Genomic DNA, 15,108 nt, shown 5'->3' with positions numbered 1-15,108 from the left:
TCGTTAGAGTTTCGAAGAATGAGGGGAGATCTCATTGAGACATATATGATGATGAATGGGATGGATAGGATAGAGGTGGAGAGGCTCTTCCCGCTCAGAAAGGACAGTAGGACTAGGGGGCACAGCCTCAAGATAAAGGGGGGGCGGTTTAGAACGGAGTTGAGGAGGAACTTCTTCACTCAAAGGGTGGTGAATCTCTGGAATTCTCTGCCCGTTGAAGTGGTGGAGGCTGCCTCGCTAAATATTTTTAAGACGCGGGTTGATAGGTTTTTGATAAGAGAGGGGATTAAGAGTTATGGGGAGAGGGCGAGAAAGTGGAACTGAGCCACGACAGATCAGCCATGATCTTATTGAATGGCGGGGCAGGCTCGAAGGGCCGGATGGCCTACTCCTGCTCCTATTTCTTATGTTCTTATGAGGAGAATGTGCAAACTCCACACAGTGACCCAAGCCAGGAATTGAACCCGGGCCCCTGGCACTGTGAGGCAGCAGTGCTAACCACTGTGCCATGCACAAGATATATGTGGTATCTTACAGGACAGAACTTCAGTAGCCTGCTTGATACGTTCCAGTTTGATCCAGTCGTATAAATCCAGCTCAGCAGAATGCTCATTATCCTTTCACACTTCACTTGAGTTGCCATTCACTGCAGGAACTCAGCAAGTTCCTCATTTCTGATGGATATCAGAGCCACCTGATCCTGTCATCCATATATTCAGCAACAATCACTCAACTGTGATCAGCAACCCTGGCTGCTTTCCTCTTTCTCTAACCCAGGGATGACTGGATAGGGATCAGGAGCAGGAACCCTGGCTGTTTTTCTCTCTCCCTAGCCCTGAGATCACAGAATAGTGATCAGGAATAGAAACTCTGACTGATTGCCCCTCTCTGTCTCTAACCCAGGAGCACCAGATAGTGATCAGGAACCCTGGCTAATTTCCTCCCTCTCTAACCCAGGCATCGCTGGATAGTGATCAGAAGCAGGAAACCCACCTGATGTCCTTCAGGGAAGGAAGTCTGCCATCCTTACCCGGTCTGGCCTACATGTGATCCAGAGCCACAGCAATGTGGTTGACTCTCAATGCCCTCTAAGGACAATTAGAGATGGGCAATAAATGCTAGCCAGCTAGCAATGCCCACGTCCCACGAATGAATAAAAGTGCAAGGTGAGACACAACCTGAGGACAGACTCTGCAGTTCAGACTCTGTTGTAAGTAAAGCCCTTAGCTTTCATCTAAACAGCCTAAAAAACAAGGCTGTCTGAGCAAGGCTGCAGTCATAGAATCTTAGAATCCAGTGCAGGTGGTGGTCATTTGGCCCATCGAGCCTGCATCAACAATCCCACCCAGGCCCTATCCCTGCAACCCCACATATCTACCCTGCTAATCCCCCTGACATTAAGAAACAATTTTGCTTGGCCAATCCCCCTAACCCACACATCTTTGGAATTCAATACAACAATGTTCCCAGCAGCATATGTTAACCCTCAGAGTGGCACTGCGGCATTAGCCCAGTTTTAAAGAACACCACGGATCAGGTTAGCAGCACAATGTAGAAGGTCCCATGGCACTCTTTCAAAGAGGAGGCACTCTTATCAAGATTGGTGTCACAGTGGGCAATGAAGAAGGTTATCTCAGATCACAAAGGAATTTTGATCAATGGGCCAATGAATGACAGATGGAGTTTAGATTAATACGAGGTGATGCATTTTGGTAGATTGAACCTGGGCAGGACTTAGTTAATGGTGGGACGTTAGGGAGAGTTACAGAACAAAGAGATCTAGGGGTGCAGGTTCATAGCTCTTTGATAGTGGAGTCACAGGCAGACAGAGTGGTGAAGAAAGCATTCAGCATGCTTGATTTCATTGGTCAGAACAATGAATACAGGAGTTGGGATGTCTTGAAGTTGTACAAGACATTGTTAAGGCCACATTTGGAATACAGTGTACAGTTTTGATCACCCTATCATAGAAAGGAGATTATTAAACTAGCAAGAGTGCAGAAGAAATTTAGCAGGATGCTGCTGGGACTTGATGGATTGAGTTATAAGGAGAGGCTGGATAGACTGGGACTTTTTTCTCTGGAGCGTAGGAGGCTGAAGGATGATCTTATAAAGGTCTATAAAATAATGAGGGCATAGATCAGCTAGATAGTCAATATCTTTTCCCAAAGGTAGGGGAGTCTAACACTAGAGGGCATAGGTTTAAGGTGAGAGGGGAGAGATGTATAAGAGTCCAGAGGGGCAATATTTTCACACAGAGGATGGTGAGTGTCTGGAACAAGCTGCCAGAGGTAGTAGTAGAGGCGGGTACAATTTTGTCTTTTAAGAAGCGTTTTGAAAGTTACCTACATAAACTGGGTATAGAGGGGTATGGGCCAAATGCGGGCAATTGGGACTGGCTTAGGGGTTTATAAAAAAAAAGGGTGGCATGGACAAGTTGGGCCGAAGGGCCTGTTTCCATGCTGTAAACCTCTGACTCTTTGAGGAAGGTAGGAGCTCCCCCCCCAACAATATTTATCCTTCAACCAACCCCAATCAAAGTGCCTCAGCTGCTGTAAAGTGCTCCACATCGTCCTGTGGCTATTGCAGAATCGCAAGTTGGTCCTAGTTCAGAATATTCCCAAAGAGGACAATTGAGTCGTTTAAAAAAAAGCATCATAGCCGAGCAAATGTTGAAAAGGCGGACTTTTCTTTAATAAACTGCTTTGCAGAAGTGAAGTTACTTCACGGAATTGGACCAGGAACTTTCAAAATAATATCACCACAGCAAGCAATGGGTAAAGGCTCCTCCCTCCACTCTGCGAGAGAGAACCTGGCAAATCCAAACCTGTTGCCTCCAACCTAAACATTTGCACTGTCCATGGAACACAGACAGAATAACAGCTGCTTAATCGGAGTTATTTTACAGGAAATTCTTCCCAACTGCTACTGGAACCTAGCCTCCACTCCTCAGCTCCCCACATCACTTAAGGTTGAAGCTCGTACCGTTCTCTTGCTTAAGATGCAGCACCTTGTATCTGGTGCTGCAGTGGACCTTGTGTCTCCACTTGTTTTCAGATCTTTGGGTTGGTTCAGCCTATTGTGATGAAGAAAGAGAGAGAGACAGACAGACAGACAGGGAGACGAGGAGAGTCAGAGACACAAAGAGAATAGGCTGATTTCATCTCAAACCCAGCATCACTGTACAGTGATCAGGAACAGAGGCACACACACAAAGAGAGACAGACACAGACAAACAGAGGCAGGGAGAAGCAGAGAGTGTTTCCCAACTCAGATAGGTCAGAGTGAGGGATGGAAAATGTAAGAGTCAGTGCAGGATGTTACACTCTGGCAAAGGTAAGGGTGGATATGCTCGGGGTGCTTGCAGCTGATGTGGGGTGTGGTTTTGGTTACAATGCACACACTCAGCTGGGCTGAGAGAGTGGGTGACGTGCTCCGGCCTGCAAGGGGACATGGTCACACGATGGATTGGATGTGCTCTAGCTTCTCCTCGTACATGCGGTGAAATGCTCTGGCCAGACTCTGGAACGGAGCGTCACAATTCTCTATCTCCTTCTGCAAAATAACACAGAGCGAAAGATGATGCAGCTATGGTCAAACAGCAACAAGCAACCCAACCAACCGCATATATAACAAACGCGCACAACCCAATCAACTGCGTATATACCAAGTGCACACAGCCCAATCAACTGCATATATACCGAATGCACACAGAACAATCGACCGCGTATATCGAATGGACACAGTCCAATCAATCGAGTACATCCCAGTCAAGTGTGCAATCACCCACAGCCCAATCAATCACCCAATCACTCACAGCCCAAACACCTTCAGCCTCACGAATGGTTCTGCAGTACACTGTTCCCTACCAAATCCTTGTCTCACCCTAATCCAGTCCGATCATTCTGCTCCATTACACACAAGCCTCTGGTTTTTAACCTCTTGCTGTTTGCCATTTGCTTTTCACGTGGTTGTGTTCCAGGTTTACCTCCAGCTCATTCACAAGAGTCTCAGCATTGGTTACACACTCAGCCCATTATGTTACACAGCTCACAATCAGTGTGACAGCCGCTGGCTGGGGAGTAACAGGAGTATCTGCGTCACTGCCTTGACAGGGAAGCCATGTTGATTTATTTTATAGACTGTTGACAGTGCCAGCTACAGTCACCCTTATTGATCACTGCCATTACAGTTCACACTGCGGCTAGAGCCTAGAGCCCTCCTGGGTCTAATGGTTCAGGACACTTAAACCGTGCATTTGTCATTGCTTTCCCACTGTAGCTATGACAGCTGTGCCTCAGTGAGTAGCACTCTCACCCGAGTCAGGCTTCTACTTCAGGGGCTTGGGCAAAGCCTAGACTGGCATTCCTTGCTCAGTACCAAGACAGTACCACACAGAGGGTTAACGTCAAGGCAGGATCGACTCTCAGAAGGTAGACAAGCCAGCACAATGGTTAGCACTGCTGCCTCACAGTGACAGGGAACCGGGTTCGATTCCCAGCTTGGGTCACTGTCTGTGTGGAATCTCCCCGTGTCTGTGTGGGTTTCCTCCAGGTGCTCCGGTTTCCTCCCACAGTCTGAAAGACATGCTGGTTGGGTGCACTGACCCAAGCAGGCACTGGAGTGTGGCGACTAGGGGATTTTCACAGTAACTTCATTGCAGTGTTAATGTAAGCCTAATTGTGACTCTAATAATTTTTTTAAAAAGTACTACAGTTTCAGGTGAGGCATCTTTGGATGAGACATTAAATCGAGGCTCTGTGAGATAGGTGTTAAAAAGTCTGCCAGCGCTATTTTGAAGGCAGTCCGGAAGTTTTCCCTGATGACCTGTCCAATATGACAATGCCATTATCACAATTTCTGTGGAAGCTTGATGTGTTAATTGGTAACTATGCTGCCCATATTACAATAGTGGCTATACAAGAAAAAGCATTTTATTGACTGGAAAGTGCTTTGGGGAGGGGGGGGTCCAAAGGTGTCGGAAGGTACGCTGCAGCCTTTCTGAAAGTCCCTATCTCACTGACTCGGAGCCACCAGGCATTTCTCAGGTTGGCAAGTCAGTGCAGCGCGAATAAGAGAACGTGAAGATGAGACAGAGAAAGTTGGGATTATCCCCTTCACTCACCGCAGATGTCTCAAAGTATTCCAGGCCCTGGCTCGCTGCCCATTCCTGTGCCTGGGTGTACCCCACAGCACGCCTGCAGGCTAAATCCATCTTATTGCCAACAAGAACTCCTGCAAACAAATCAAAAGCAGTGACTGGCTGAGGCACCAGGCTCATTACGCACCATTTCTACATTCCTAGAAGCAGAGGGGCACTGACCTGCCAGCTGTCCGCTGGGAGCCTGCGCTCGGACTCTCTCCAGCCACTTTGTGCAGCTGTTAAACGTTGTCTCATCGGTGATGTCGTACACAAGGCAAACAGCAGCCGTAAGCTCCCACTGTTTGAATAAAGGAGATGCCAGCTTCAAGAAAGAGCCAAGAGAATGGGCGCATCGTACCTGCTGCAGCCTCAGGTGATTCACACAGGGAGACTCTGATCAGCCGACAGTCCTGAAGGCTCAGTCTCCATTTCAACACAATATCTAAATCTGATAGCAGATTCCAAATCCAACATAAAGACACGGCACACCAAGAGGGGAAAATAAGCACTGGGGCACAGCCTCAACATCCTGAATGAATAACACAGAGAAAGTGAGTTTGTTGTCCCACTGGTATAATTTGAATTTGGTTTTACAGGAAGCAATAAAAATCAGCAGAAAAGCTGCTGAATTGTCACAAAAGGGAAGAAATGATGCCTAGAGCGGGACACACTTTCAACACCAGCGACACTGAAGTGATACCAGATCAGGCATCCATTCTACCTGAAGGCAGGTTGATAAGTGACTGAAGTTGGATATAGGCCAGCCCAGGTATAATGTCAGCAGGGTTACAGTGATTTTCACAGTTTTGTGATGACTTTTACTTATCACTTTGTAATCAAACTCAACTTACTGAGCTGCTGGAGTAGGATTTGAACTGACTTCCAGTTGAGTAATATCTGAGTCATTGAGGTATACAGCACTAGAAATAGGCCCTTCAGCCCATTGCATCTGTGCTGGTCAAAGACTAACCACCTAACTATTCTAATCCCATTTCCCAGCACTTGGTCCATAGCCTTGGCATCACAAGGCATCATTGGGGTGGCACAGTGGTTAGCAATGCTGCCGCACACTGCCAGGGACCCGGGTTCAATTCTTGGCTTGGGTCACTGTCTGTGCCAAGTCTGCATGTTCTCCCCATGTATGCGTGGGTTTCCTCCAAGTGTTTCCTCACAGTCTAAAAGACGTGCCGGTTAGGTGCATTGACCTGAAGAGGCGCCGGACTGTGGCAACTAGGGGGTTTTCACAGTAACTTCATTGCAGTATTAATGTAAGATTTAATTGTGACTAACAAATAAACTTTAACAAGTGCATAGCTGAATACTTCAATGCAATGAGGGTCTCTGCTTCCACCACCCTTTCAGACAGTGAGTTCCAGGCCCCCACCACCCTCTGGGTGAAAAGGTTTATCCTCACATCCCCTCTGAACCTCCTAACCCTTACCTTAAATCTAGTAGGCTCAACGGGCTGAATGGCCTACTCCTGCTCCTCTGTCCCTAATTCAAGGAATGAATGACACAACCTCAGCCTCTGAAGGAAACAAAGCCACTAACTTATCTCCTGTACCTGGCTTTCCACCATGTCATAGAAGATTTCTTTCCCTGAAGAATCAAAGATGAACAGTTCCTGGAGACAGGGAGGCAAGAGGGAAGAAAACAGATCAACATCCACTCACTAGAAGCCACTCAGAATTCACACACACAATGTTAGCATGCACTTTTTAAACACTCACCACGCAGTCAGGAGTGTCTGGGATGGGGACCGGATTAACAAAAACTTCCACTCCAGCTGTCTAGACAGGATAAGGAGAGTTAGCACCACTCTCAGACCCACATCCTCTGTAACCTCACTAAACAGACATCTGTAACTAAGCCTCCTGCTTGCAAGATTCAAACCTGGCCTCTTCACTGGGTGTGAAACAAGTCTTTCTTATCTGCACTGTCCAGGCCACCCCACATCTCACTCCTCCTTTAAGATGTTCCTTAAAATCCACCAAGGTTTTGTTCAGATATGCTATATTACCTGATGTAGCCTGGTGTCAGATTCTGCTGTGGAGTGCCTTGGGGACATCTTACTGTGTTCTGGCACTGTTATAAGTGCTGTACAGTAACATTTTTTTTGATTTTATTTTTCAGAACATGGTCATCATTAGCAAGGCTAGCATTCATTGACCAGTTACCTTTTCATATATTGTATAGGGTTAGGGTGGCACAGTGGTTAGCACTTCTGCCTCACAGCGCCAGGGACCCAGGTTCAATTCCAGCCTCAGGTCACGGTCTATGTGGAGTCTGCACACTCTCCCTGTGTCTGCATGGGTTTCCTCCGGATGCTTCGGTTTCCTCCCACAATCTGAAGGATGTGCTGGTTAGGGTGCATTGACCCGAACAGGCACCGGAGTGTGGCAACTAGGGGAATTTCACAGTCAGTTCATTAATGAAATGTAAGCCTTACTTGTGACTAATAAATAAACCTTAACTTTACTGCTTTATGGGGCCTCTGCAATATAAAGATTTAGAGATTTACAGCATGAAAACAGGCCCTTCGGCCCAAATCGTCCAGGCTGACCCATGGCCATCTCACGGTCCCCTTTCAAAGCTGACTCCTTGCTCAGAAAACGTACCAGAGTATAATTTTTCAGAAAGTGGGCACTTTCGCTGCGAAATACATGTACCAACGCACTCTTCCCAACAGTGGAGTCACCTGGGGAGGGAACAAACAGAGTAAAACAAGAACATTGTAAGAGGAGAGCCATGGGGCATAGGCAAAGACTACAGCACAGCACACACCCAACTAGGTACATCCACTGGTGTAACAGTTATGTGTCTGGACTGATCATCTGGAGGATTTCCCTAACAATCCAGTAAGAACCAAAGTTCAAATCTCCCCACCTCTGAAAATCTGAATTTAGCATCAGTGGAAGTAAAGCGCCAATTCCAATGAAAGTCATCGACCTGAAATGTCACCTCAAGTTCTTTTCTCCACAGATGCTAGCTAACTGCTGAGCACATCCATAATTTCCTGTTTCTATTTCATTATCAGTCACAAGTCAGCTTACATTAACACTGTAATGAAATTACTGTGAAAAATCCCCCAGTCGCCACACTCCGGCACCTGTTCGGGTACACTGAGGGAGAATTTAGTACAGCAAATGCACCCTAACCAGCACGCCTTTCAGACTGTGGGAGGAAACCAGAGCACCCGGAGGAAACCCACACAGACACAGGGAGAACGTGAAGAGTCCACACACTGACCCAAGCCGGGAATCGAACCCGAGTCCCTGGCGCTGTAAGGCAGCAGTACTGGAAAATACCTAAAATGGTATAATAGTACACATCTATGAAAGAGACTGCAATCCTTACTCAGTCTGGGCCTTCAGATGTGGTTGACCCTTAACTGCCTTTCCAAGCTATTCAGCTACACCAAGCTATCAGCCAATGGTTTAAGACTCATTGCCACCTTCTCAAGGAAACCACAAAATCTGAAAGACGCGCTGGTTAGGGTGCATTGGCCATGCTGAATTCTCCCTCAGTGTACCTGAATAGGTGGCGCAGTGTGGCAACTAGGGGGATTTTCACAGTAACTTCATTGCAGTGTTAATGTAAGCCTTACTTGTGACACTAATAAATTTAAAAAGAAAACAGGATTGGCATTATAAAAGCAAAATACTGCGGATGCTGGAATCTGAAACAAAAACAGAAAATGCTGGAAAATCTCAGCAGGTCTGGCAGAGTCTGTGGAGAGAGAATAGAGCCAATGTTTCAAGTCTGGACGACCCTTCTGACTCTCGACACTGGCTCCATTCTCTCTCCACAGATGCTATCAGACCTGCTGAAATTTTCCAGCATTTTCTGATCTTGTGAGGGAATCGACAATATTTGTAGACCTTCCCAGCAACTTCACCAAAGAAAATTTTCTTTTTTAAACTGTTGAGTGAAATTGTTGAGCAAAATGACCAGGTGGAATTAAATCATAAAAGTCTGAAGTATCAATAGTAACAGCGCGAGATGAATTGCAATGGGAGAAGGCAATTGTAATCACCAGCAGCTTTTGAGCTAATCATAGAATCCCTACAGTACATAAGGAGACCATTCAGCCCATCAAGTCTGTACCACCCACTATCCCACCCAGACCCTATTCCATTAACCCCACACATTTACCATCTAATCCCCTTACACTAGGGTCAACTTAGAATCCTACAGTGCAGGAGGAGGCCATTTGGCTCATCAAGTCTGTACTGACCACAATCCCACCTAGGCCCTATCCCCATAATCCCAAGCATTTATCCTAGCCAGTCCCCCGACACTAAGGGGCAATTTAGCACGGCCAATCCACTGGAGCATCCAGAGGGGAAAAACCCACACAGACATGGGGAGAACATGCAAACTCCACACAGGCAGTGACCCGAGGTTGGAATTGAACCCTGGTCCCTGGCGCTGTGAAGCAGCAGCACTAACCACTGTGCCACCCAATACCTTCTTCCCATTTATTACTGGAGGTGTTCTAGCACTTCCCATTTCTCAGTAGATGTTGCCACACTCATTTGTCCCAGAATGCTCCAGTGAAGTCTCTCTGTCGCCTCTACCTTCACTGTGCTACTGTGGGCAGCAAGGTGGCACAGTGGTTAGCACTGCTGCTTCACAGCGCCAGGAACCCGGGTTCAATTCTGACCTCGGATCACTGTCTACGTAGACTTTGCACATTCTTCCCATATCTGTGTGGGTTTGATTCCTGGCTTGGGTCACTGTCCGTGTGAAGTTTGAAACATTACCTACTGTCATTCTACTGCCCTGTACAAAATAACTTCGGCTCTTCTTCCCACTCTCCAGAAGATGAATGTTTCGATCCACAGGTATGTGCCAACTGCCACTCTTACTGTGTCTGAGCCCACAGTATCAGTCCAAAAGGTTGGCTTTCCTCGGAGGGCACGGGCTGGTAGGCCAGCATCACCCTCAGCAGAGTTTTCCTCAGAAAGTTGAACATAATGTGTCAATTCAGTATAAATATGTTAGCCACCGCTAACTTTCAGGCTTGCGTGCGGTGAAAACAGAGGCAGGGCACTCAAAAAACACTTGCACGCTCTACTTCTCATTTTAACCAGTTTACCCACAAGACATTCGAGGTTAAAGTCGACAGGTGTCAGCATGCGAACATGAATACTGAGATCAAATAACAAACAAAAGTGTCCATTACTCATTTTTTATTCACTGCTTAATAAAACAATTAGCTAAATTTGGATTTCCCATTAGCCACAGGCTTTGCAGGTCAACTCAAAAGATTTGATGTCATGATATTGGGGGACGGGGGGGGGGGGGGGGCCTTGTCCATCGTCTGATAATAACGCGACTCAGGGGAACTGACGGTAGAAGTGGAATGGAGAAAGCTGGCGACTTTTATTATCATTTTGCTAGTCCTCAAGGCATAGCTCCCACCAATTCGATTTGAGTCGAAACAAGCTATTTTACAAAGCAGAGAATGAAGACAGTAAGCTGTGCCTCATTGGGAAGCACTCTCAGCATCCAGCGCCATTGTCCAGGCCAACGTTTATTCTTCCATTAAGATAGCTAACTAGAAAATATTATGATTATCCGGTTCTTATCATTAGGGGCAGCACAGTGATTAACACTACTGCCTCACAGTGCCAGGGGCCTGAGTCTGATTCCCACCTTGGGTCAATGCCTGTGTGGAGTTTATACATTCCCTCGTGTCTGCGTGGGTTTCCTCCAGATGCTCCGGTTTCCTCCCACACTCCAAAGATGTGAAAGTTAGGTGGATTGGCCACCCTAAATTGACCTGTAGTGTCAGGGGATTAAGAGGGTAATACTTGGGTTACAGGGATAGGGCCTGGGTGGAATTAATGTCAGAGCAGGCTCAATGGGCCAAATAGCCTCCTTCTGCACCATAGGTAGTCTAAAATTCTAAAATCGTTCAGTTTGCTTTCTACATTACAATAGGCCATGAAAATTCCGATATATTTCATTAGTAAAGTTTTATGGGACACTGAGGTTGTGAAAGCATTATAGAAATGCAGAGTATGGGTTCAAGTAGGCTACATCTGACAGTGCCACACTGTCAGAGGGTCAGTGCTGAGGGAGTGCCGCACTGTCAGAGGGTCAGTGCTGAGGGAGCGCCGCACTGTCAGAGGGTCAGTGCTGAGGGAGCGCCGCACTGTCAGAGGGTCAGTGCTGAGGGAGCGCCGCACTGTCAGAGGGTCAGTGCTGAGGGAGCGCCGCACTGTCAGAGGGTCAGTGCTGAGGGAGCGCCGCACTGTCAGAGGGTCAGTGCTGAGGGAGCGCCGCACTGTCAGAGGGTCAGTGCTGAGGGAGCGCCGCACTGTCAGAGGGTCAGTGCTGAGGGAGCGCCGCACTGTCAGAGGGTCAGTGCTGAGGGAGCGCCGCACTGTCAGAGGGTCAGTGCTGAGGGAGCGCCGCACTGTCAGAGGGTCAGTGCTGAGGGAGCGCCGCACTGTCAGAGGGTCAGTGCTGAGGGAGCGCCGCACTGTCAGAGGGTCAGTGCTGAGGGAGCGCCGCACTGTCAGAGGGTCAGTGCTGAGGGAGCGCCGCACTGTCAGAGGGTCAGTGCTGAGGGAGCGCCGCACTGTCAGAGGGTCAGTGCTGAGGGAGCGCCGCACTGTCAGAGGGTCAGTGCTGAGGGAGCGCCGCACTGTCAGAGGGTCAGTGCTGAGGGAGCGCCGCACTGTCAGAGGGTCAGTGCTGAGGGAGCGCCGCACTGTCAGAGGGTCAGTGCTGAGGGAGCGCCGCACTGTCAGAGGGTCAGTGCTGAGGGAGCGCCGCACTGTCAGAGGGTCAGTGCTGAGGGAGCGCCGCACTGTCAGAGGGTCAGTGCTGAGGGAGCGCCGCACTGTCAGAGGGTCAGTGCTGAGGGAGCGCCGCACTGTCAGAGGGTCAGTGCTGAGGGAGCGCCGCACTGTCAGAGGGTCAGTGCTGAGGGAGCGCCGCACTGTCAGAGGGTCAGTGCTGAGGGAGCGCCGCACTGTCAGAGGGTCAGTGCTGAGGGAGCGCCGCACTGTCAGAGGGTCAGTGCTGAGGGAGCGCCGCACTGTCAGAGGGTCAGTGCTGAGGGAGCGCCGCACTGTCAGAGGGTCAGTGCTGAGGGAGCGCCGCACTGTCAGAGGGTCAGTGCTGAGGGAGCGCCGCACTGTCAGAGGGTCAGTGCTGAGGGAGCGCCGCACTGTCAGAGGGTCAGTGCTGAGGGAGCGCCGCACTGTCAGAGGGTCAGTGCTGAGGGAGCGCCGCACTGTCAGAGGGTCAGTGCTGAGGGAGCGCCGCACTGTCAGAGGGTCAGTGCTGAGGGAGCGCCGCACTGTCAGAGGGTCAGTGCTGAGGGAGCGCCGCACTGTCAGAGGGTCAGTGCTGAGGGAGCGCCGCACTGTCAGAGGGTCAGTGCTGAGGGAGCGCCGCACTGTCAGAGGGTCAGTGCTGAGGGAGCGCCGCACTGTCAGAGGGTCAGTGCTGAGGGAGCGCCGCACTGTCAGAGGGTCAGTGCTGAGGGAGCGCCGCACTGTCAGAGGGTCAGTGCTGAGGGAGCGCCGCACTGTCAGAGGGTCAGTGCTGAGGGAGCGCCGCACTGTCAGAGGGTCAGTGCTGAGGGAGCGCCGCACTGTCAGAGGGTCAGTGCTGAGGGAGCGCCGCACTGTCAGAGGGTCAGTGCTGAGGGAGCGCCGCACTGTCAGAGGGTCAGTGCTGAGGGAGCGCCGCACTGTCAGAGGGTCAGTGCTGAGGGAGCGCCGCACTGTCAGAGGGTCAGTGCTGAGGGAGCGCCGCACTGTCAGAGGGTCAGTGCTGAGGGAGCGCCGCACTGTCAGAGGGTCAGTGCTGAGGGAGCGCCGCACTGTCAGAGGGTCAGTGCTGAGGGAGCGCCGCACTGTCAGAGGGTCAGTGCTGAGGGAGCGCCGCACTGTCAGAGGGTCAGTGCTGAGGGAGCGCCGCACTGTCAGAGGGTCAGTGCTGAGGGAGCGCCGCACTGTCAGAGGGTCAGTGCTGAGGGAGCGCCGCACTGTCAGAGGGTCAGTGCTGAGGGAGCGCCGCACTGTCAGAGGGTCAGTGCTGAGGGAGCGCCGCACTGTCAGAGGGTCAGTGCTGAGGGAGCGCCGCACTGTCAGAGGGTCAGTGCTGAGGGAGCGCCGCACTGTCAGAGGGTCAGTGCTGAGGGAGCGCCGCACTGTCAGAGGGTCAGTGCTGAGGGAGCGCCGCACTGTCAGAGGGTCAGTGCTGAGGGAGCGCCGCACTGTCAGAGGGTCAGTGCTGAGGGAGCGCCGCACTGTCAGAGGGTCAGTGCTGAGGGAGCGCCGCACTGTCAGAGGGTCAGTGCTGAGGGAGCGCCGCACTGTCAGAGGGTCAGTGCTGAGGGAGTGCCGCACTGTCAGAGGGTCAGTGCTGAGGGAGTGCCGCACTGTCAGAGGGTCAGTGCTGAGGGAGTGCCGCACTGTCAGAGGGTCAGTGCTGAGGGAGTGCCGCACTGTCAGAGGGTCAGTGCTGAGGGAGTGCCGCACTATCGGAGCACCTCACTCACCCGCCAGCACACACTTGGCCCGCAGTTTAACCATGGCTGCGCTCGGTAATCTCCACACCGCCACCTCTCTCTGCCTCTAGGCCGCAGGCCGGGCTGCCATTAACCCGCTGCTCGGCAACGACTCCTTAGCAACGCTGGGCCCCGCCCACATCCTCATCCCATTGGTCGGGGCGCACACCGCCTTCCTGGTTCCCATTGGATAGCACCCTGTCAATCAGCCGCCTCTCTCCTCCGATTGGCTATGCTGGCCGTCGGGCAAGCTGGGCTTCCGGTGGTGGTACCCGCCCCCGGAGGAGGCCATGACTGAGATGGACATTTAGCATTAATATAGAATATGAACATTAATAGTGCTGCAATTGTACTTTCAATTCAAGAAGAAATTAGATATAGCTCTTGGGGCTAAAGAGATCCAGGGATATGGAGGGGAAGGCGGATCAGGATATTGAATTCAATGATCAGCCATGATCAAAATGAATGACAGAGTAGGTTTGATGGGCCGAATGGCCCATTCTTGCATTTCTTTAATATAATTCTAAAGGGCTCAGTTGTTCAGCATTCCACTTCTCCATGTCAAGTATTTTATGCTCACTTTACTTGAATCCAGTGGACGGTGGCTCAGAGTTAAGCTTTTAAGTTTATTTCTTGGTGCCACAAGTCGACTTACATTAACAGTGCAATGAAATTACTGTGAAATTCGCCGAGTTGCCACAGTCAAGCATCGGGTACACTGAAGGAGAATTCCAGCATGGCCAATGCACCTAACTGGCACATCTTTCGGACTGTGTGAGAAAACTGGAACATCCAGAGGAAACCACGCAGACATGGGGGCAAAGTGCAAATTCCAGACAGATCCAAAGCTGGGAATCGAACCTGGGTCCCCGGTGCTGTGAGGCAGCAGTGCTAACCACTGTGCCACCCACAATGAAGGGCACAGAAGGCGCAAAGGGCCTGAGTACTGAGGGAGCGCCACACTGTCGGAGCACCTCACTCACCCGCCAACACACACTTGGCCTGCAGTTTATGTAATTCTAAATAATTTGCTTGCTCAGCACTGCGACGGACTTTGCACGCTGTCCCCGTGTCTGCATGGGTATTCTCCGGGTGCTCCAGTTTCCTCCGATAGTCCAGAAAGACGTGCTGGTTAGGTGTATTGGCTATGCTAAATTCACCCTCAGTGTACCCGAACAGGCGCCAGAATGTGGCGACTAGGGGATTTTCACAGTATCTTCATTACAGTGTTAACATAAGCTTACTAGTGACACTGATAAATAAACTTTAAACATTTTCCTGTCCGGCATTTTACATTCACATGGCTTTAATTCAATAACAGTAGCTTCATATGATTTGATTTGATTTATTATTGTCACATATTAACATACAGTGAAAAGTATTGTTTCTTGCACTCTATACAGATAAAGCATACTGTTTGTAGAGAAGG

General features: G+C 50.0%; 1 protein-coding gene across 2 annotated transcripts; it reads right to left on the bottom strand.

The window, feature by feature from the left end:
- Nucleotides 1–2,668: 2,668 nt before the first annotated feature.
- ift27 (intraflagellar transport 27 homolog (Chlamydomonas)) lies at nucleotides 2,669–13,803 on the bottom strand. Of its 2 annotated transcripts, XM_080217451.1 has the most exons (7): nucleotides 13,671–13,803; nucleotides 7,762–7,841; nucleotides 6,874–6,933; nucleotides 6,708–6,767; nucleotides 5,324–5,441; nucleotides 5,126–5,235; nucleotides 2,669–3,555 (listed from the first exon to the last, which is right to left on the bottom strand). In XM_080217451.1, the coding sequence occupies exons 1-7, from the start codon at nucleotides 13,702–13,704 to the stop codon at nucleotides 3,457–3,459; spliced, it is 561 nt and encodes a 186-aa protein (XP_080073577.1). In that variant the 5' UTR covers nucleotides 13,705–13,803; the 3' UTR covers nucleotides 2,669–3,456. The 2 variants fall into 2 exon arrangements, with proteins under 2 accessions (XP_080073577.1, XP_080073578.1); XM_080217452.1 differs by lacking the exon at nucleotides 6,874–6,933.
- Between the last annotated feature and the right edge of the window lie 1,305 nt (nucleotides 13,804–15,108).

This window comes from Carcharhinus amblyrhynchos, chromosome 35 (assembly GCF_965287045.1).
Source record: "Carcharhinus amblyrhynchos chromosome 35, sCarAmb.v2.hapA, whole genome shotgun sequence".
NCBI lineage: Eukaryota > Metazoa > Chordata > Chondrichthyes > Carcharhiniformes > Carcharhinidae > Carcharhinus > Carcharhinus amblyrhynchos.
Note: the sequence above shows the minus strand (reverse complement) of the source record. Positions and strands in the feature narration are given on the sequence as shown.